At 60.9% G+C, this 21,898-nt stretch overlaps 1 protein-coding gene and 1 long non-coding RNA gene across 2 annotated transcripts in view; one reads left to right on the top strand and one right to left on the bottom strand.

Moving 5' to 3' along the window:
• Positions 1–13,150, top strand: part of LOC135318571 (uncharacterized) — a 115,071-nt gene extending 101,921 nt beyond the window's left edge. Inside the window, exon 4 of the long non-coding RNA XR_010376733.1 lies at positions 12,971–13,150. This is a non-coding gene — a long non-coding RNA (uncharacterized LOC135318571). The remainder of the gene's footprint in view (positions 1–12,970) is intronic.
• A 2,564-nt stretch (positions 13,151–15,714) lies between these two features.
• Positions 15,715–21,641, bottom strand: FOXF2 (forkhead box F2). Its single transcript, XM_010976828.3, has 3 exons — positions 21,559–21,641; positions 19,489–20,978; positions 15,715–16,516 (listed from the first exon to the last, which is right to left on the bottom strand). Exons 1-3 carry the CDS (start codon positions 21,639–21,641, stop codon positions 16,350–16,352), a joined length of 1,740 nt encoding a protein of 579 aa, XP_010975130.3. The 3' UTR covers positions 15,715–16,349.
• Positions 21,642–21,898: the final 257 nt, after the last annotated feature.

The following is a 21,898-nucleotide window of genomic DNA, read 5'->3' as shown; positions in this document are numbered from 1 at the left end:
AGCGTGGATGAGTCTTGAAAACATGGTGCTTAGTGAAGGAAGACAGACAGAAAAGCCCTCACGCTGTGGGATTCGGTTTTCACAGAATGGTCCAGAAGAGACAAACCCAGAGACGGGAGGTGGATTAGTGCTTGTTGGGGGGAGGGGGAGGGGACAGACGGGGCGTGACTGCCGATGGGTGCGGGGCTCCACTCGGGGAGGTAGCAGCGCTCTGCGGTCAGTGGTGGTGACGGTAGCACAGCCTGGTGAATCTACCAAAAGCCATCGGGATGTGCCGTTCGAGTGGAGGGGAACCACCTCCGTAAAGTCTTAAGCAGCACCTTTGCAGTCAGTGTGGGCCCCACGCCCGCTGCCTGGCTCTGAGATGGACGTATTTATGGGTGTAACAGCACAGACGCCCCTAAAGGAGCAATGGTCATCCCATTTTGAAGACGAGGAAACTGAGGCCGCTGTGAAGTGCCTAGAGCCACACAGCTGGTGTGCCGTGGGGAGAGCTCGGACCCTCTTCTGAGAGCAAACCCTTTGAACGGCCCTGCTGCCCCCGGCCCCCAGAGCCCCTCGGGGGCTGGCTGCCCACCTCGCAGGGGTCTTGGACAAGCCCAGGCCAAGCTTGGGCACATCTTTGCTTCTGGACTTTCCTTTTCATCACTTTGCTTTTCATACGTTTATGTCTGTTCTCCGTTGGCATAAAAGGGAGGCGGCGGGCGGGGGCCAACTGTCAGGGCCTGGGAGCCCAGCTCTGCCCTGCCCTGCTCCGAGGCCGCGGTCAGAAGGGCGACCTCCGAGCCCCGCTGAGCTCATCCGTGAAAACCAGCTGTTGACCTGGGCCTCTGTGTGGAGGCAGAGTCGGGTCGGCTACAGAACCAGTGCTCCCGATGGGCTTGGTGTGGGTCGGAGAGGGGCTGGGGGACCCCTGCTGGGAGGGTGATGGCAGCGGTGCGGGCTGGAGGCGGGGGTTGGGAAGGGGAGCTGGACTTGAGAGGCGAGGACGAGGCCCCTGCGGGGCAGGGGTGGGGGTTCCCGAGCGGTGCGGGCAGGATGTGCCCGGACAGCCTGTCCTGCCCCAGTGCTTGGCTTGGCTTCTGCTCAGAGGGGGTTTGGAAGGCATTTCGCAGCGGAGACTTCCTCATCCCAAGGCGCGCGGTCCTCCCCGGTGCCGGAAGCCTGCTCCTGATTAGACTTCTCCTGGGTGGTCTGTCCTCCAGGGCCTCGGGGCGCCCTTCCCTCTGGCGGGGAGGACGCCAGCGGGCTTGGCTTTCCCACCGTGGGCGACGACCCCCAAAGCCCGCGTGCCCCTTCCGCGCCGCCTCTCTGGGACCTGGTCTGCGCAGACTCTCCATCCAGGCAGTTCCTGCAGCGTCAGCCCCTGCCCTACGCGATTCCTGGGACCCGCTGATGGCCGAGGTCAACGTGGTGGTGTTCTGTGCGCAGTAGTGAAAGCTCCCCCTGTGGAAACATCTAACGAGTGCCGGGGGCACAAGACGTGGGGCAAGAGAGTGGGCTTGGAAGCCTCGCAGACTTGCGTGCAATCCCAGCTTCTCCACCGAGCGCGGGGGAGCAGCTCTGTGTCCTCGCACAAGTTCCTTGCCCATTCTGAGCCTTGCTTCCTTATCCTTAAAGAGCTACCTGAAGAGGTACTGGGAAGATGAAAGAAACCGCATGTAAAACACCTGCTCCGGCATTTAGTGGCAGCGGTGACGACCATAGAGGTAGAAGTTGTTCCCCACACCAGCGTGGCGACCTACAGGCTGCTCACACGTAGGGCCGGTGGATTCTCCTGCCACCCGCATGGGGCAGGGTCCTTCGTGAGCCCACCCGAGTCTGAGGGTTTTGCCAACTCTCGGCGCATCTTTGGTCTTTGAGGCCACGTGTCCCACTGCAGACGCCACCTCTGTCAGCCTCCTGGAGGGACTTGCCCACCATCTGGGCCCTGCAGTCCCCACCCCTCCAGGCACCGTCGGGGCTGCGGGTCTCGAGAAGGAACCCCAAGAAGTGCCAACCTGCATTTCCCTGGCAGCTTTGCTGGAACCCGATGGGGACTGGCAGTGCGGCAGCTGGGGGAGAAAACACAGCCAGACTCCTGTTTGCGATCAGTGCTGCCTGGGACAGTCACAGCCTGGTGCTCACCTCCGCGGACTTTGTGCTCAGTCTTCCCCAGGACTGGGGCTGCCCCAGGACGCAGTGCCGGGCTCTGCCCGGGAGGACTTCATCCACAAGCCCTCACTCAAAGCTTGCACGGCGGGACCTGCAGTCAGTCTTCATTCACGCCCCCGATTTGCAGTCAGGCGTGGTTGTCTGTCTCAACAGCAGGTCATTTTTGGTGACGATAGGCCTTAAGCTCAGGATGGAAGAGCAGGTACCTAATAAATCGTCTGGGAGTGGATGGAGGTTTCCTCATTCTGGAGTGAGTCTGGGGTGAGGGAGCGTCTACAGGGTCTGTTATGAAATCCAGTCCGGCTGGGCTCCACAAGGGCGAGGGTGGCTCTGCACCCCACCCTTGGTGCGCAAGGTCACTGCCGCGGAAAACGCTCTTCCCTGCGGTGATCTGACCAGGGCGTCCTGACTCTGGACAGGGAGTGGGTTACTTCTTTCCAAGGGGTATCATTGCTTTTAGTGACAGCATCTCTCTTCACACAGTGTCCATCTCCAGCTTTCAGATTCTCCCCCAAAGGACCTTCATGCCTTGACAGCCTCAAGCTGTCCAGGCTGCAAAATGGGTGCAAATCACAACCCTGTGGCCTTTTCCCCAGTCAGTGTCAGACGGGAGCCACGGCTTTTCCAACGGCATCTCGATGCCCGTGTGGCTCCTCGTCACTGTCTCACAGCCATGCAGGCGTTCGGACACCGTGTTTATTTCACGCCTTCCCTGTCAGGCCGCGTGCGTGAGGCTGGGGCGTGTCAGTGCTGCTTGTCCCCCTGTTCCCAGGGTCTAGGATCCTCACAGAGAATGAGCAGCGTTAGCATCTGAGTGAACCTGTCTTGTGGCTAGATAAACTCACCGCTGCCAGTTACGGGGGCACGCTCTGCTATCTGCGTCTGGCCACCTCCTCCCCTCCCTGGAAAGACCGCTGTCTCCTTGCGACGTTCCCCGTTGACGTTCACTTATGATCTGAGCTACAGTTTAGCTCCTTCGGCTTCAGCATTGAAAAGGGACTTTTTCTCGCTCTTAATGCTTTCATAGCAGGTCAGGGTCTTCTTCCAGCTGTGCTGTCACTGTGACTTCACGGTTTGTCCCAGACTTAGCTCAGTTTCACCCTCAGCTGATGTGCACTTGCGTTGCTGGTAGACTTCTCCTGGTAAGGGAGTGCTCTAAATCAGACGCACGACGGCGGTGTTTTCCTGGTGGAAATGTGTAATGAGGAGTTCACCCGCAGTTTTGCTTTAGCTACATCGTTATTCAGTATCCTCTGAATACGTTCAGAGGCCTAAGACCCATTCATAGTACAGAGAGTAATTCCTCAATACGTTCTGATTATTAAAACTGCAATAATCTGTAGACTCACACGACTTCTTCTGTTAGCCCTCTGTGTGGATGCAAAATTACACACCAGAGGTTCCAAACTGGTGGCCTGCCACTTGAACTTAACCTGCAAGTGTGTTCTATTTAGTGGCTCCATGTTTAGAAAAATAAGAGCCAATATGTAAAAATCAGGAGATTGCACACAGCAACCAGTCCGTTTTGTAGACAGTTTGCAGCTGGAGGCAGCGTGGCCACTCGGTCCCCTGCCCTTCCTACTTAAATCCCGAAAGCATGGGTCATGGGTGATTTGCTTTCTCTTTTTCAAATTTTAATTAATGTTGTTAAAAAATTATAGTGATGAGTAAAAACAGTAGCTTTGAAGGAGCTTAAGTGTCGGGCGGAAGACTCAGTCGGTGCATCCTTCCTGGTCACGTGGCGCTCCCAGAATCAGTGATGATTTCAGAACAGGAAAGTCCAAAAGGGAGGTGGTGGCAGTTTAACGGCACAGGCTGTACCACTGCCCCACCCTAGGCGCTGCCAGCTTGCCGACTTCCCTGCCAGGGACGGGTGGTCCTGGCGTCAGCAGGTCCAGGAATGCCCTGGGGGCCGGCGGCAGAGTGGCCACGGCGCAGACATCTCCTTTTCCATTGGGGAGGACCAGCTGTCCCCGAGCAGAGCCTCCCTCCTGTCCCCGAGGGCTTGCTCAGCCGAGCCCCACCTGCGAACGTGGCAGACGTGGGCTAATGATGAAGTAGCTGCCGCAGAGACAGGATGTGACCATCCACGGTCACCCGGGGACCTGGGGTCACTTAATCAGGAGTCCCCAGCAGCAGCCACCATCACTGAGGCTTCTGTGTTTTCAGAGTTGGACCTTGGCGCACACAGAGCGCCTGCTGCCTAGGGGGTGCGGCCCGTCCTTTCCTGTCCTGTTCGTGCGGATCCAGGCCCCTTGGCATCTGTGTTCACGTGAAGCTTCGCCATCTTGCTGTGTAAATCCTAGCGGGACTCAGAACATTCCTTTAGGTGGGCGTTACTGACCACACACTTGTGTGGGCCGTCAGACCCCCAGTGACCGCGGCTAGCAGGGGGGCACCATTCCCCCAAAGACACGGAAAACTAAACCTGAGGGACGTGAGCCGGCGCAGGGTTGCACGCTCTCCTCGATGGTCTATATCATTTCTTAAGCAGTGTCCACACAGCTATGAGGTGGGGTGCCAGCAGTTCAGTTTCTGAGCCTCTGTCAATCCGTGTTACATCCTGGGGCAAATAATTCGTCATCGTGGGGCGTCCGGTGCCCGTGGGTGTTTCCCTCCATCCTGTCTCCACCCACTAAACTCAGTGCTGCAGGATCACCGCCAAAACCGTCTTCAGAGATGGCCCGGGGGGCAGGACTGGCCCGGCTGAGAGCCGCGGCAGTGGGCCTTCCGGGGTCATCTGTGCTTGGATTTTGTCTTCAAGTCTTGAAGGGGCTAATAAGGCAGAAAACGTCCCTCTCTGGACCCCGAAGGTGACAGGCGGGCTTGCAAGTCGAAGCCCAGAGCCGGTGCCTGTCCTGTTCCTCTGGTGCCCGGGCGGGGGCGGGGTGGGAGCTTGCCCGTCTCGGCCCCCATCCCCATGCTAAGGCCCTGGGAGGCCCAGCTGGGGACTGAGCGGAGGCTGCTGTGACGCGGGGCCTGTGGCTCCTGCCCAGGTGGGCTGCTCCTGGGAAAGTGCTGGGGGTCCGGCCTCCGCTGTGGCAGCCAGCCTGCCCGGCTCTGTGTGCTGTGCCCCAGACCAGGAGCCCTGGAGCCCGGTCTCCCCAGACCCGGGCGTGTTTGCTTCCTCTTATCCAGAAGAAGAATGAGCACTACGGCCCAAGCCCACCTGTGCAGGGACAGGGACGTCGCAGAGCTCAGGGCCGCCGTGGACGCAGGGCGCAGGGACGTCCCCCAGCCCCGCCCGCCCGGGACTGCCATTCCAGAGGGAGGCTGACGGTTTCTGCATCGACATGTGAATAAGGTGTATTTATTTTTCTGATTCTTGTAAGAAAACCCAAAGCCACAGGCTCGCGTTTGAAGCTCCAGAACTGAGGCAGTGAGTCGTCCCTCCCTGGGGACCCCGTGTTCACCAGCCACCCACCGACGGCCGCCCATCCCAGTCGGCCAAGGAGGAGAGGCGGGCGGCCCGGGGAATACACAGGCACCAGGAGTCTCTCTGCTGGAGTTTCAGGGACGGGGCTGCTTTGGTGACCCGCCTCTGCCTCATGCCAGGCTCTGCATCTGAACTGTCTGGGGAACGGCGCAGGCAGCAGGAGTGCCATCCACGCCGCAGCCTGAAAAAGCAACATTGTGCGCGTTCGTGTGTTTAATTCACCCCTCTTTTTGGGAAGACCAGTGAGTGCATGAGAACAAGAAGGAAAAGCCGACTGGGGAGCTGGGGAGGCCCTCGCGTGGCTCTAGGACATCCCGAAATCACAATAAGGACGTTCAGTCCAGCCACACGTTTATGTGGGTGCAGAGGCAGGGCACCCTGAGAGCTGCGGCCAGGAGCGGCAGGGCCAGGAGGGGTTAGCTTCCACTCTTCAGACCAGGGGACCCACTGCAGGGCTGTCATGTGCGCTGTGTCCATGAAGAAGCAGAATACCATTTAGAACATAAAGTAACAGATCAAAAAGCCAAACATGAAAACAGAAGCATTCCAAGACAAGGAGAGAAAACAAAGAAAAAAGGTCGGCCCTGCTGGCAGAGATCAGTTTAACAGGAGAGGGGAAGTCGGGGAGGGGAGACACTGGGGCTGGGGCAGCTGCAGGCCCGGCCAGGGCAGGAGGAACCTTCCCATGGCCAGACCCCGAAAGAGACTCGCCTGCACTCGTGCGATTACAAGTGCGTGGCAGGAGCCAGCCGGTGCTGGCGGGACACCCGGTGCAGGGGCGTGTCCTGTGCTGGCCTCCAGGGAGTGTGTGGGGCACCGTCCCCACAGTGTCCCTCGGCGGGGGCTCCAGCCTGGGCGCACGCACGACTGGGGGTGGCAGCTCCCTGCGTGTGAGACCTCCGCGCTCTGTGCCGGTGTAGGAAGCGTGGAGCGTGTATGAGATGGACTGCCCGTCTTGGGTCATCCCTCCTGAAGTTCATTTCTTCATGGTGAGCTTTTGCTGAGACCCCACAGCAGAGATTAAGGTTATAGCCTCTGGCAGGAAACTGGGTGCAGAGGCTGAAAGGCCCACAGGGGGCGAAGCCAGCGACTGGGGATCAGCCCCGCCTGTGCGGACCCTCTGTGCAGAGAACCGTGAAACAACTGGATTTGCCCCCACGCGGCAGGTGGAGGCACGGGGGCCGCACCATCAGCACCCCCCCACGAGCCTGGGCCCCCATTGGCACTGGGTGTGTGGGTGGCTCAGCCCCACGTCCTCCTCCCCACCTTCCTCCCACGGTGGCCCGAGTGTAAATCTCAGACCCCTGGAGGCGTGCACCGGGCTGTCCACCCGCCCAGCCAGAGGCTGTGATGTGGTGACCGTCACCGCTGCCTCTGAGCGTGTGGCCTTCCAGCCGCGGGGCGGGTGCTCCTGTGCCAGAGGGAAGCTGGAGAATTTAATCTGACTTCGTAGCCATTTACTGCTTCATATATTACAAAGCAGGGGAGATTATGTCTTAATTACACGCTTTTCATTCTAAAAGGCTGTGTTCCCATGCGGTGGCCACTAGCATTTAAATCTATGGAAAACATGTGTCTCCCCACGGAGGTTAATAATGTGCTGGTGATTCTTCCAGGAGCCAAGAAGGTTTCTGTAAGCACCAACAATTGCTACATTGGCTTACAAGGAGCGACAGCCTGGGCGCCTGGCCTGGAAACAGGTGGTGGGGAGGGGCCGGGCGCCTGGAGTTTCTCGTGGTGCCCAGGGCGGGTGTGGGTGGGGGCGCTGGGGACGTGGCCTGGGGTGGGCAGCAGAGCCGGGTCCCTGCAGGGCTGGGGCCAGAGCGCCGGCCTCTCCCACGGGCCGACTCTGACCCTCTCGGAGGAAATGCAGCAGACATTTAAATATTTCCAAACCAAACAAGACACCCTGAAGGATTCTCTGGTGGCCCCATCATCTGCCTCGGGCCGGATCTGAAAATATCAAACGAGGCGGCGACAGAGGCGGCCTGCGCGGCAGAGGGCGGCAGGGGGGGCGGGCAGGACGAGCACAAAGCCGGCCGCTGCCCCGTGCTGGGCTTCTGCCTGGAGATGCAGGGGCTGCTTTTAAAAGCCGTGGATCAAGAACACGGGGTGGTCTTCAAGTCACAGTTGCGGGAGTCCCGACCGCCCACCCTCCCTCCAGGGGCCGGAGCAGCCAGCCGGGGGCTTGAGGGCTCTGTCGCTGCCCCCAGGCTTTTCCACCAGGACGCACGGGCTCTCGGGCTTTCAAGGCCCAGTTCTCTGAGAGCATCTCTCACCCTCCCTTGTCCCAGAGGCTGCTTTCATCCGGGCGCTGATAGTGAAGGGAGTGAAACCCCAGCACAGACCCCCTTTCCCTGCAGGCCCCTCTCCTTCCATGAGAACAGAGCCTGCTTGGAAATTCTAAAAAGCCTCATCGGAGGGCAGCGCTGACTTTGGGGAAGGAAAATGAAAGTTGGAACCTTGGCCTCGTTCTTTGTGTGATTGTTAATAGAACTGTGGTTTCTTTTCTTGCCTTTGTGATCTTATTTTCCAAACGAAAGCCCTCAGTGACTCAGGCTCGGCTTGGGCCTGACAAACAGTCCCAGCAGCGAAGCAGAGGCCGGCGCAGGGCGCGGGGCGGGGCTGGCAGGCAGGAGGGCTCCATCCTAGCGGGTGCTGGCTGTGCCTCTCCGAGGGGTCCCTCCACAGGCAGATCTTGTCCTTGAGGCTGAGGGGACATTTCAGTCCTTGGAGAAATTGTGGGGAGCAGAGTTTGAGTCCTTGCGAGGGAGTCTGGGCCGGATCCCTGGATGTGCAGCCTGCTCTCCTCTCCCCGAAGCCCCTTTTGGGTGGGCCGTCTCCCACCTGCCCTCCCACCAGGCCTGGGATTCCTGGGTGGGAAGTTGGCCTGAGGGCGGGTCAGAACCTGCTCAGCGCAGATCCCAGAGGATGCGAGGCCGGGCTGTCAGTGCGGTTGGTTCTCAGGGGAGCTTAGCGGGGTCAGGGGAGCCCTGGAGGCCCCCTGCCTCTGCGGCCTCAGGGCAGGGTGGGGGCAGTTCCTTTGTATGTAAGGAGGGTGGGTGTGCCCTGGGGATCTGATAGCATGTCGTGGATCGCAGGGGTGGATGCAGTGGACGCCCTGATGCGCCGGGCCTGCCCACCCTCAGTGGAGCCCCCTCCCCTGTGGCTGCCCGACTCAGATGTGTGGGGTCGGTGGATCCAGGTGGGGGGCTCAGCACCCCAGGTACTCGTGCAGCCGGGTGCACGTTTATCGTCCAGGAAACGGGGTGCAGAAACAGGAGCCTCAACGACTGCCGTAAGGGTGGAGGGAGGATGTGCCCGCGAGCCTGGCAGCTGCCTGCCCCACACCCAGCCTCCACGACACGGTGCTGACACCCACTCTCCCCCTTCATGAAGGGCCGCAGTCCATAGAGGGACCCTTTCCGTGGCCTCCTTTCCCTTCTGGGAGCTACGAGCCTCAGCGCAGGGCCGGCGTCCCATGCAGCTTCAGGAAGAGCGCACCTCTCGGGGAAGTAGTTGTGCAGCCGAGCCTCGGAGGCTCTGCCCAGGAGAGCGCGGCACAGGCTGGGCCGGGAGGGCCCTGCTCCCTGAGGGAAACGCAGACAGAGAGACAGGCCGTGCATCAGTGGCCGGCTCCTCCCGAGAGCTTGCCTGCCCGGAACCGCCTGAGACGTCGTGTGTGTTTCCGCTCAGCTGTGAACGTGGCTTATTATTGTTAGGGGGTGAATTGTCCCCCAAAACACGTGTTGGCGTCCTGACCCCCAGTGACCTTATCTGGAGATGGGGTCTTAACAGAGGCAATCAAGTTAAGGTGAGCCCTGATCTGGTGTGACTGGTGTCCAAGGGGGAGCCGGACGCAGAGGTGGATGCACAGAGGAAGGTAACATGCAGACCTGGGGAGGAGATGGCCGTCTCTGAGCCAAGGAGAGAGGCCTCAGGGGAAACAGCCCTGCGAGACCTCACGGCCCCCTGCCTGCGGCCCTGTGGCGACACCCCCCGCAGACTGAGACAGCGGCTTCAGAGCCCTCTGTGCCCCGTCCCGCCGTCTGCAGGTGTGGAGCACAGCCGGCCTGCTCCCGCCTGCTCGGGACGGCCCCACGTCGGAAGGCCGGCCGCTGCAGCTGTCCCACACCCTGCGTCTCTGCGGCCAGGCGCTGGCTGCCTTGTAGCCCTGTGGTCACCCCACCCACACCCACAATTGGTACCAGGACCCCGTGGCCCTGCAGCCGCAGCAGGGCCAGCATGCCAGCCAGGCAGCTCTGCCAGGTCTGCGCGAGGACCTGGGCTCTCCCGCTTGGAAGGGCCCTGTGGGTGTGAGGGTGGAGGGGTGTCTGGAGTCCTCCGGGACACATCCCTTAGCGCAGGAACTCCCTCCAGGAGCCCTGCCCAGGGTCCCGCCTTGCGGCCTGGAGGGGACTGTTGTGGGCTTCGTCTGTCCACAGGCCGGCCGCCTCCCCCTCAAACACCTGGGGCTGGGGTGCCTTTTTAGTTGGAGTCGCACGTTCACTGGTTAATTCCCACCTCGACTGAGGCCCTGCCCAGCTCCTGCCTGGTTCCCTTGGATCAGGGGGCCCGCTGTGAAGAGGGCTCACCTGGAAGAAGGAGGGCTTGCCCTCCAGGCCCGCCCTCCCCGCCTCAGGGCACCCCGATCTCAGGGTTGACGGCAGCAGAGCCCACCGGGAGGGCCCTGGCTGCCTCGGGCGCGGCCAGGGCTCCTCCAAGTGTGTGGCCACACGCAGCGAGTCGCAGGGCCGTTCCCGTCCCGGAAGGCTTTGTGCTGCGCCCGGGTTCCAGCAGGTGGCCGCGCCTCTGGCCTGTGGCTTGGTGTCGCCTTTGAAAACAGAAGCAACGCTTTGATTTAAAAGAGGCTGTTTTCTAGAATTAGAGGAGGGGGAAGTTCCTGCCTTTAGAAAAGGAAACCTCAGAAGGTGATTATGAAACTGTTGCCGTCAGTTTGGAGATTTGGAAAGATGGCAGGTGTGGTAAAATGTCGGCCTCTGGGTACTTGAGCTGGGACCACAGCTGAATAGAAGAGAGAGTGTGTGTGTGCATGTGTGTCTACACCTGTGTGTGTGCATGTCAGCCCGTGTGTGTTCTTTAAGCAGTGGCTCTGACGCAGGTGGCCCGGGCACCAGGCTTCCTTAGTGTGACTCTCCAAGGCAGTGTGGGGTCCCTACTTGGCCCTTATGCCGGAGCCTCTGCATCCTTCCTGAGGCTGGGGGTCCACGCAGCACCCCCGGCAGCCCCGGAAGGGCCGAGCGCCTCAGCTCCCTGTGCTGGTCCTGCCCCTGCCCCCGCCCCGTCCACCCCGCGTCCTCCCACCTGCACCCCCACACCCGACTCTCCTCTAGGGACAGACCTGAGTGGTCGGTTACCCTGAAGCTGCGTCTGGTTGTGGCACAGGGCGGGGCCGTGTCCCCCTTCCCAGAGGGTCCTCCCTGCACACAAAGGAGGGGTCAGAGGGCCAGGCGCTGAGGAGCAGGGCCAAGGCTTCGTGGGACCTTCCACATCCTGACGCCGCCATCCCACCCAGAGGTTCTGTGTGAGCATGTGGGGAGGGTGGGTGGCAATTTGCCGAAGCTGTCCAGGTGGCAGGCTGCGTGCCAGGCCGTGGGACACTCGCTCTGCAGACGGGGCACTGGTGTGGACACCAGCTAAGCACAGCTGGGCAGCCCTTTCTTGTCCTCTAGTTGGTAAGCTCGTGACGACCAGGCCTCCTGGGCGGACTTCTGAGACGTAAACATGACGAAGTTCATTAGTGGTTGTCAGGCCAGTCGGCAGCCCAGGCAGCTGGGGCCCTTTGGCAGAACCTGGAGGCTGGGTCCCCGGGTACCTGCCAGGGTGCTTCTCAAAGCTCCTCGGGCCCCTCTGCCAGGCGCTGGGGCGGAGACCCTCCACCGTGTGTGCAGACCCTGGCATAACGGGGCTGACTTGCTGTCTCTGGGATCCCCGTTCAGACCAAACGCTGGCCTCGAATGTCACTGCGGTAAAGAGATCCTTCCCGAGGGCAGTGCCGCCTGCGAGCCGAGGCCAGCCTGCGCTCCGCTGCTCTCCCCACACGGTTTACTGGTGCTTCTGCCTGTTCAGTGCTGGGGTGACTGGAGCCAGGCAAGCCAGGAGACACGGGGCACACGGGAGGGGAGCGGGAGGCGCCGTCTGCGGACGGCCCCCACCAGCAGGACCACCGGTGGCCTCACGAGCACACACCTCCCCTGTGATGAACCGCTTGGGAGGGCAGGACTGCATCACCTGTCGTGGGGGTGACTGGGGACATGCTTAGGAAATGGGGGTCCTAGACAAAGTCCCAGTGATGGGGGGTCATTATCTTGTCTGTAGATGAGGGCCACCCTGCCGGGGAGAAGAGGTGAAATGGCAGAAGGCCCTCCCCCTCAACTCTGTGACCTGGACTCCTCAAATTCAGAGCAACTTGTGATTCTGGAGGGTTCCACCAGGTCTTGGGGTGGCCCTGTGCTGTCGGGGGGACAGAGTCCCTGCCTGGCCATGCCCCTCCCCGGGCCCTCCTCGTCTGTGAGAGCCCGCACTCATGGGCTGGGGGGGGGGACGGGGCCCTTCTGGAGGGAGCACTGCCCTTCAGGCCCCTCTCCTCTCCTGAGACTCATGCCAAGAGGACTGGGGTTCTGCCCTGGGACCACGCATCCTGCAGGGACTGGGAGCTGCATATTTACCAGTCAGATTGCTGTGGACTCAGGACGCTCTGAACTCCAGAAGGACTTCCAGGACTTTCACTTTTCCCAAATGATCTCAGCGTCCGTGTGCCGTGGGCCTCTTGGCCCAGGGTCAGCATTGGTGGTGTTTTTGCTTGCTCAGATACTGTTTCATAGAGGCAGATTTGGTAAAATGTATTTCCGTTCTGATAAAATATATTAAAATATATTTCCATTCTAAATAAGTCGGTGCCTGTTTTGAATTAATCACCACAGTGCCCAGTAATTAGGTGTATATGTGTCTACGGGGGAGCTTCTCTTTCGGGGGGGAGGTGCTAATTCCATCTATTACCAGACAGTGGCACAGGCTGCGTGCCTGAAGGTTTTCCCCGGAAATCAGACTTCCACTTTCTAAAATGTAATTCGAGATCATCCTCCCTAAATGCTCTAGAAGTTGCTGCAGCAGCTCAGAAAATTGGAGCACGCACAGCTGGAGAATTCACGTACTTCCCCAGAATCCAGGCAGAAGCCGAGGGAAACGGAACTTCACGGGCTTCACAGCCAGTGCCTGGGCACTGGAGGCCTGGGGAGGTCACAGCGGCCTCTGAGGGTGGCCGTCCCGAGTCAAAGGCTGCTTTGCTCACGTTGGGACAGGAAGTCCTGTTTTCAAAGATCCCTTCTCTGCCGATCTCTCTTCTCTCCCCACCCCCAGGGTCCTGCCTGACCCATCTGCGTCTGGATCACTGAAGCCCCAGCCCCACTTCTTTGCCTTCCCTCAGAAGACTTTATAACCTATAAAGGAATTTTTCTCAGTGGTCCAATCACCACCTCCTTCCGTCTGGAGGACCGTGGCATTGCTGCTGTGACCCTGTAAGGACCCCAGACTTTTTGTACCCAGGTGGGTAGACTTCAGTGATTCCACCTGACCCCTCTGCAAAGTTTGCTAGGATGAAACAAGAAGTATCATTGCTCTGAATTAAAAACGCAGTTTCTGTCTCCTGGTGCGGGGCTCAAAATTGCACCTATGTTCCCCAAGGGCCAGTAGACAATCACAGGGGTATTTTGGTGGACAAACTACTTTTGAAAAACCTTTTCAGACCTTTGCTTAACTAATTAATGAGCGAGCCTTAACACTTACGCATCTGAACCTATACAGTATCTAATTTAAACTGCGATCCTGGACCTGTGGTCTCATCAGCATCGCCGGGGAGGTTGTTAGGGATGCGAACCCTGGCGCCCTGCCCCGGACAGGCGGCGTCAGAAACGGGGGTGGGCCCAGCGGCTTGTGCTCAACCAGCCCTCGGTGTCCTGCTACCCCGGAGCCCTGCGTCGGTGAGGACCCCCACCACACCTGTGTCTGCGACACCAGATGCAAAGGTCTTGTGAGTGATGGCGGTGAGCACGTGTGAAATGAACCGGACCAGGGGACATGGCTCGAACCCCCGACAGCCAGGACCTAGCGCAGCCACACCTCCCTTCACTGGGCTTCCCAGATTTGGGGTGGGGGTTGTACAAATTGAAGCTTTGTGGCAACCCAGCATGAAGCAAGTCTGTTGCTGTCATTTCCCAGCAGCACGTGCTCACTTCGTGTCTCTGTGTCACATCTAGGCAGTTCTCGCCCTATTTCTGACTTTGTTATGAGGATGACGATTAGATGTTTGGTTTTCTGTGACGAGTGAGCGTGGATGTCACTACCGTGGCTCACTGAAGACTCAGACCATGGTTAGCACTTTTTAGCTATAGAGTATTTTTAAATTAATCTGTTCACGTTGTTTTTTTAGACATCATGCGACTGTACGCTTAACAGACTCCAGGATAGTGTGTGCACACGACTTCGACATGCACGGGGAGACCAAAAGCTTCTTGTGACTCACTTCATTGCAGTATGTACTTTCTTGTGGTGGTCAAAAGTGGAGCCCACAGTGTCTGCGAGGTCTGCCTCACAGGTATGTAAAGAGGACCAGCATCCCCACATCAGAGTCCTTCCTGGGGTCCTTCCTGGCAAGTTCTCCCACAGCTTGAAGACTCCTGCGTCCCCGTGCGCAGGGCCCCCTCTCACCACTGGGGGGCGCGCTGGGCTTTCCCAGGCCCCCGCGGCCGCAGAGTTTTCCTCTTCGAGGTCCTGTCATTCTCTGTATAAACAAGTTACGTTCGAGTGTTTAGGATATAAATTACGACCATGCCGGCTGCCTCGGAAGGAATGTAAACACAGCACTGTGGTCGGAGCAAACTCTGAAACTGACTTCATAATTTATAGCAGGCCCCCGAGTAGCTCGGGATAAAAGAAAAAAAAAACCCTATTTAACTGCAAATATGATAATGGAGACACAAAAAAGTGTTTAATCACTGCTTAATTTTGGAAAATATAGAAAGGAAGCTTAAGGATTAAGAAGATGGTTAGGACTTTAAAAAACAAGATGTTTTACTGAGACCGTGCTTGGCCTGAAATCTCTGAGAATACAAAGTCCCTCTGCACGAGGTGCCTGGTGACTGACTAGGAGACAGGCCTTCCCGGGAATGAGAAACAAAGGTGAGTTCTCAAAAGCAAAAGCAAAACCAGAAGGGCCTCTCTGTCCCCACTCAGGCCGACACTTGCCAGCGCGGCCTCAAGCCTGAAGGGCTGTCCAGGTCCTCAGCCGAGCAGGTCTGTTTCCTCTCGTTCTGTCCGGAGCTGCAGCAGCCCAGCCTGGAGCAGTCTCGGGAACCGAGCAAGAAGGGAACCCAGGGGACACGGTCACTCCCTCGTGAAAGACAGGAGGGCGGCGAGGGGCCGGGGAGGGATGGGAGAGAAGCATGGGGGCTGGTGGGGCCAAGAGCTCTGAACTGGAGGGTGGGGCGGACGGCGAGTGAGGGCCCAGCCCGCTCTGTCACCCTCCAGGGGAGTCTGGAAAACCCTGACGCTCGGAGACTTTCAGGATGTGATGGCCACCCAAAGAGCTGTGACTTTCACAGGGAGAGTGGGACCTGTTCACTGGGCACTGCCCCCAGCTCGGAGCCCAGCCCGGCCCAGCCGGCCCTGGGTGACCACTCTGGCCGGTCTCTCCTCCCCGTGCTGGTGGGGCAAGGAGAGGACAAAGAGCAGGACCCACGCGCACAGGAGAGACGACGGAGGGCACAGAACGGGGCTTCCTCGAGCTGGTGTCGTGCCGGGTTCTTTTCTAGGCTCCTTTTACTTCTGGTTTTGGTTTAGAAAGAAAAGAACAGAAAATGGTGCTTCTTCTCTTTCTCTCCTGAGCAGACCCACAATCAGAACCTGGCCTGTGTTATTCAAGGCACAGACCCCACACCACGTCAATTATACAACTTGGAAAAAAATCAGCCCAGTGTAGAGTTGCAGCACCAGCTGGTGGAGAAGAGACCTAGGGATCAGATGCCTGGGGAGGAAAGCGGTCCCCCAACGACTATTTGTTATATACATTTTATTGAAAAAATTGTACATCAAAATAGTTTGGCAAACTGTAAAAGTATACGTAAGTGCAAATATATCCTCCTTTTAAAATACAAGCAAAGTGTGAGTATACACGACAATCATAGAAATAGCTTTAAAATGTGGTACAAAACAACCTTGTTAAAAAAATGTCGTATTGTCATGATACCGAAAACCATGTTCTTAAACTAGACACGTTGTTGCTAAATACTTTCTTGAGAACGTTCTTTGGCACCTGTATCCAAAGGTAGTGTTTGTTGCAAAACACAACTCTCCCGCTTAGCTACGGAGCAAGATGAGGCTTTCTTGAAATCCTGCGCTCAGCACTGCCTTCGGGAAAAGCACATGCATTTTCCATAGACAAAGGAAAACACACACAGACCCTGATTTCTGAAGGCAGTGAAGATCCCAGAGTCCATGCTTGTTTTCCTCGTGGTAAGTTCTCGCCATCTCTGCTCAGAAGCGGCGTCCGCCCCTCGCTGGGAGCCTGCGCGTCTTGGGCATTATTCTGCCAGGCGCTGTCTTTCCACCAACGGTAGACAGATGTGCACAGCGCTCGCGGGGGGGTTCTGGCGAAGGGACCGGTGTGCCACTTCCTGCTACGGCGGCCGCCCGAGTCCACCTCAGCCATCGCCCCTGGGGGACAGAGGGCCTGGTGCCCCATTCACATGACACAGGGCTTGATGTCCTGACAGACGCTCTGGTGGTGGTGGTGGTGGTAGTAAGGCCCGCTAGCAGAGGGGTGGAAGGAGGAAATGCCGTTGAAGTTGAGGACGAAGTCCTTCCTGTCGCACACGGGTGTGGAGTGGTGCTGGTATCGAGGCAGCCCCACTGGAAGGGAGAAAAGGAAACCTTTTCAGAAACATTCGTTCAGCTGGGGATAGCACACAGTACTTTGTAAACTGCAACTTAACTTGTGTCGTATTTTGACTCCAAAGAGGTTGGCCTGTCTTTTTGCCTAATGCTGTAAAACTGGTAACATTTCTCCATGTTTCAAGCTGTGGCCAGAGGAGGACTCTGGAATCCTGGCTTGGTTCTGACCCGCCGGCACATGCAGAGCACAGTCCGCTCTAGGCCGGGTTCCCTGTGCCTGAGACCCCGTTTCTCCTGGAGACGGGCCGAGGCTGTAAGGGGGCTGGACCCAGGCCCCGGGCGCAGGGCACCTGGCCGGAGCTGTCGAGGCCGAGCCCCTGACCCACAAACACCACCATCGCCCTCACCTCAGGTTTCGAGCCTCCTGCCTTGTTTCCCAACCAACCGGCCCCTTGGAGGAGAAGGCCGCAGCGGGGCTTTTCCCGGCGCGATAACCATCTTGTGGCCAGAGAAGGGCCGAGAGACGCGCGCCTCTTAGCGGGTGGTGAACGTCTTCGGCGCCTCCAGAGGAGCCAGACCCGGGGAGCAGGGGCCGCTCTCAGACGAGAGCTCGGCTGCAGCTGCCCTTTGGGGTCTGCCGCGCAGGGGACCCTTGGAGAGCGGGGCTGGCCGGGGCCGCGAAGGCCCCGAGTCCCTCTCCCCGGGCCCGAGGCGGGCCGCCGGCCGCCGACTTTTGCTTTTGCTTTCTCCTCACCTCCCGCCCCGGGGCTCCAGGCATCTCTCCGTGCCGGGCGGAGCTAGGCCTGTTTGCCTGAGACTCGTCCGTCTCCTGTGCGGTGGAGGGACCTCAGGCCACACTCTGGGGCCGGCCCGATTCAGTTAATGCCGCGCAAGAACCGTACCCGCTGGCCCACAGGGCCTCGGCCCAGCCGCAGCCCAGCGCACGCAGGCGACCGTGCTGCTCCGTGGCCGGCGCCTCGGCCCACGTTTGGCGCCCGATGACACCACTGTGGCCAGGCGCGCCCTGCAAGCACGGCTCTCAGGACGCGGCCCCGACGTGTGCTTATGGCTGCGGCGCAGGTGCGTTTGACCCCGTGGAAGCCCTCGTAGTGCCATTTCCCGCATCTCTAACCGGTAGGCCCGGGAGGACCCTGAGCGCTCACACCTACCGACGCCAGCGCTTAGATGTGACCGAGGTGCCGTAAAAGCCCGGCTCCTTCTGGCCTGGCTTTTAGGGCATAGATAGGGTGCGGGCCCTCCTCCTACCCCCTACCCCTGGGCCGTGCGTGGGGTCCGGAGCTGGAGGGGCCTGCCACATCGGCATGCGCGCGGGGGTCATGCTGGGGGTGCTCGCGCGCCCTGGGCACCGCCTTGGCCTCCCCGCTGCTCAGGGGCCCTAGGAGACACCAACTAGGCAGGCGGGAAGAGCATTCGCAGCGGGAGCCAGAGCACCAGGGAGGAAGAAGCAGGGAGTCCCCGCCCGGCCCGGCCTCCCTGGCTTTCCCTGAGCACTATCCGAGGAGGCCGCCGTGAGGTAGCGTCTCTTCTATCCGGGAGAGTCGTGTTCCCAGGGTGCCGAGTTTCTGGGACCTGTGCCTGCACCGGGCGTATGGGCCAGAGCGAGGGCGACCCCGCAGAAGGATCAGAAGTCTCCGCGTGGTTTGTAGTGTTTAGGGTTTTGTTTCACGGCGGCCGCGGAGCCTCGGAGTCCGGGCTGCCGCAGAACCCGGCATCCCGCGGCGGGGAGCCAGGAGCGCGGAGCCGGGAGCCCAGAGGGCAGTGGGTGGGCAGGAGAGTGCAGAGCGCTCGCCAGGGCCAGGCTGTGATTGACAGCCAGTCCGAGGGAATGGGAAAAAAAAAATAAGAGGGGAGGGTCGTCTGTGTGGGTTACTTGTTGAAATTCCCATAAAATTGAACAAGACTCTGCTCTCAGTGGGTTAAGTCAGGCTAAAATCCTCTCCGGTGTGGTCCTGCCCAGACGGTCTTTGTTTAGTTAACCTCTGAGACCCGCATTTAAAAGGCCTATTTGGGAAATCTCACCGTCCAGGGAACCGGCATCTTTTGCCCATTTCTGGCTTCCTTTCTCCCTGACGCTCTAGCTCCGCACCGATTCACAACGGGTAATGTGTGCATCGTCCCGCGAGCCCTTCTCTAGTTGGGGCGAGTGTCAGCTGGGCACCGTTGGCCACGCGGACTAGCGCACCTCAGAGGAGTTAATATTGAGGGTGGGTTCATCTCCACTGTCCCCATAAACCGGGCTATTCAGATTCCCTCCTCCACCCCCACGGTCCCCTCCCACCTTTCACCGCCTTCGGCAAGTCAATAAATCCCAATAATCTGCAAGCAACACAATTTACACCAGAAACACTGCAAGAGGTGCCCAAGGGGCGGGCGTCTCTCAGGGGAGCCACCGGTGGGCCCCAGGTCCTGGTGGCCTAGGCCAGACCCATGTGTCATCAACTTGGGTCCCCTGTGGGGGGAGGTGGGGGGCTTCTCAACAGCCTGGCGCCCCTCCCTGGCGACACAGGGACCCCCTCTGCTTTCCTCCACACCCCTCCCTGGTTCCCCTTCTCCCAACGCACCCCTCGGTATGGAGCATCTCCCTTTCTGACAGTTACCTGTGGGGAAAGCACAGCAAAACCAACCCCACAAAAGACAAAAGAAACCAGCCACAGCTCCCCAGCCAAGGTCCCCCAAGGCCACAACCTTCTCTCTAGCTAAGTCAGGCCTGAGATTTGAGACTTGGAGTCCATGGGGACACCCGGGCAGCCGAAGAAGGCAGGCGACATGGCACCATCCTCCCAGCCATACAAATTCTGGAGGACCTGCTGGGGCCAAGGTGGTGGGGGAAGGCAGCATGACCCTGATCCTCTACCCCACAAATAGGGTGCCAGCTCCCGCCAGGCCGTGGCAGCCCAGGAAGTGGCAGTCCCGGTGACAGGAGGCCAGAAGGCTGGCGACACCCCAGTGGGCCGGGCTCCCCGCCGTACCTGAGAGGTCCTCGCGGGCGTTCTGGTGCAGGTAGCTCTGCTCCAGCGAGTAGGAGGACATGCTGGTGTGCAGGCCCGCTGGGGCCGCTGGGTTGCTGCCGGGCGTCAGGGTGGGCGGCTGCTTGAGGTAAGGCGAGGCACCGGGCGAGCTCCAGTGTGCCGCGGGGCTCGTGTAGGGCGAGTGGCACTCGATGGCGCTCGCCATGGCCGGGGACGAGGGCACCGGGCTGCTGCTGCTGTCCGGGCCGTAGTCCCCGCCGCCGCCGCCGCCGCCCCCGGCCGCGCCGACGCCCCCGGGCCCGGCGGGCACGGGGCAGCTGGCCATGTAGGTGGAGCCCGGGTTGGGCGACATGTGCGGGACGTGGTGGTGGTGGTGGTGGTGTGGGTGCGCGTGGCCTGGGGCGCCGGCGCCCGCGTCGTAGCCCGCGGGCATCATGTCGAGGCCACCGTAGCCGCCCTGCCCGTGGCAGGCGAGCGGCGCCGACGGGGGCGCCTGGAAGTCGAAGCCCTGGGGCAGCAGCGAGGCCCCGAAGCCCAGGCCGCTCACCACGCGGTGGTACATGGGCTTGAGCGCCTGGCACTTCCGCCTGAAGCCGCGCGGCCGGCGGCGGAACGAGCCCTCCTCGAACATGAACTCGCTGGCAGGGTCGATGGTCCAGTAGTGGCCCTTGCCCGGCCGCCCGAGGCCCTTGGGCAGCTTGATGAAGCACTCGTTGAGCGAGAGGTTGTGGCGCACGGAGTTCTTCCAGCCCTGGTAGGCGCCGCGGAAGAAGGGGAAGCGCGCCTGCAGGAACTGGTAGATCTCGCTGAGCGTCAGGCGCTTGGCGGGCGAGCTCTGGATGGCCATGACGATGAGCGCGATGTACGAGTAGGGCGGCTTCTCGGGCCGCCGCAGCCCCGAGCTCGCCTTCTTGGCGCCCCCGCCGCCCGCGCCGCCGCCGCCGCCCGCGCTCTTGCAGGAGGCCGGGGGGGCGCCGGCCGAGCCAGAGGAGGAGGCCGAGGCGCAGGAGGCCGAGGACGACGACGACGACGACGACGACGAGGACGCTGTCTCCAGGGCGGCGGCGGCGGCGGCGGCGGTGGGCGGCGGGCTCATCAGGGCGGCCTGGAGCGCGCCGGGGGCCGGGCTGCACGCGCGGCGGAGCGGGGCCGGCGGCGGGCGCGGCGGGGGCGGCGGCGGCGGCCCGCCCTCGGAGGTCATCGGGGGCCCGGGAGCGGGGCCGGGCGGCGGGGGCGGGCCGGGAGCCGGGCGCGGGGGCGCGGGGACGCGGTCGGCCCAGAGGCCGGGCGAGCGCCCTAGCCCGCCGCCCGGGCTGCAGCCGCGGCCGCTGCGAGCCAGCGCTTCGGCGTCGCCTCCCTCAGCTCCGCCGGGGCTCCAGGCGGCGGCCGCGGACCGGAGGCGACGCCCGGCGCATCCCTCCCCGGGCCTCAGGCCCGGCCTGCGCGGCGGCCTCCAGGCCGCTGAGCCCGAGCGGCCGGGCGCCGGGCAGCTGCGCGCGCGAGCGGGGACCGCGGCCGGGACCCCGGGGACGAGCCCGACGTCTCCCCTTAGGAGCGCTCCTCGCTCTGTCTCTGGGACTTCCTCCCTCCCGCGCCCTCCCCCGCCGCCCTCCCCCCACCCCGCCCTGCCCCCTCCGCCGCCGCCCCGGGGAGGGCGCGCTCGGCCCGCGCTCACTCCTCCCCCCACCCCCGGCCGGCCGCCGGCTCCCTCTCTTATCTCGCTCCTCGCTCTCCAGGGTCCCCCTCGGCCTTTTAATTCCTCTCCCGGATGCCTTCCCTCTCCCCTACCCACCCTCTCTCCATCGGAGGGAGCGCAGCCTGACTCACGTTTGGCTGGGACGACCCCCACCCCCGCAAAAGTCGACCCCCTCCGACTTTAGGAAATCTTCCTTCTTTTGGCCCCTTACAGCACCCCTGCCCCCATCCCAAAGCCAGCCGCCCCCGGCGGAGCGGACCCACCCCTTCTCCTCCCTCCCCTCCTCCCCCTCCCCTCCTCCTCCCCTCCTCCCCTCGGTCTCCTCCTCTCTCCCTCCTCCTCCCCCTCCCTCTCCCTCTCCTCCTCCTCCTGGCCGGTCCTCCGCCGAGTGGTGCTGCCGCTGGTGCTGCCGCCGGACCTCCTTGGCCGCTGCCCCCCGCGCCCGCACTGACACCATCTGTCAGCTTCATTTAGACATTGCAGCCTCAGCCGCACGCCGGGGTGCCTGCCGCCCAAAGGTAACGTGCCGATCCTCTCCTCTGCGGGGCTGCAGACTCCGCGCCACTGTTAGCCGGGGGCAGAGGCCAGGCTCCTTAAAGACTCTGGATTTAGAGGCTCTGGAAACGTGGTCGAATACGACTCATGTTTGCATTTGCTTCCATTTCCTTTCCGTTTCCCACTTGATGTTTTGTTTAAAAAAATGCAAAGAGAAGG

This window comes from Camelus dromedarius, chromosome 19, assembly GCF_036321535.1.
Source record: "Camelus dromedarius isolate mCamDro1 chromosome 19, mCamDro1.pat, whole genome shotgun sequence".
NCBI classification, from domain to species: Eukaryota; Metazoa; Chordata; class Mammalia; order Artiodactyla; family Camelidae; genus Camelus; species Camelus dromedarius.
The sequence above is the reverse complement of the archived record's forward strand: the minus strand, read 5'-3'. Positions and strand labels throughout refer to the sequence as shown.

Bases quoted from the DNA above. Each gene is read 5' to 3' on its own strand.
- FOXF2 (XM_010976828.3), bottom strand. From the start codon at position 21,641: ATGGTGTCAGTGCGGGCGCGGGGGGCAGCGGCCAAGGAGGTCCGGCGG. The intron at 20,979-21,558 runs GCCAGGAGGAGG...TCGCGCGCGCAG, and splicing joins CACCACTCGGCGGAGGACCG to CTGCCCGGCGCCCGGCCGCT. The intron at 16,517-19,488 runs GTACGGCGGGGA...TCTCCCTTCCAG, and splicing joins CGCCCGCGAGGACCTCTCAG to TGGGGCTGCCTCGATACCAG.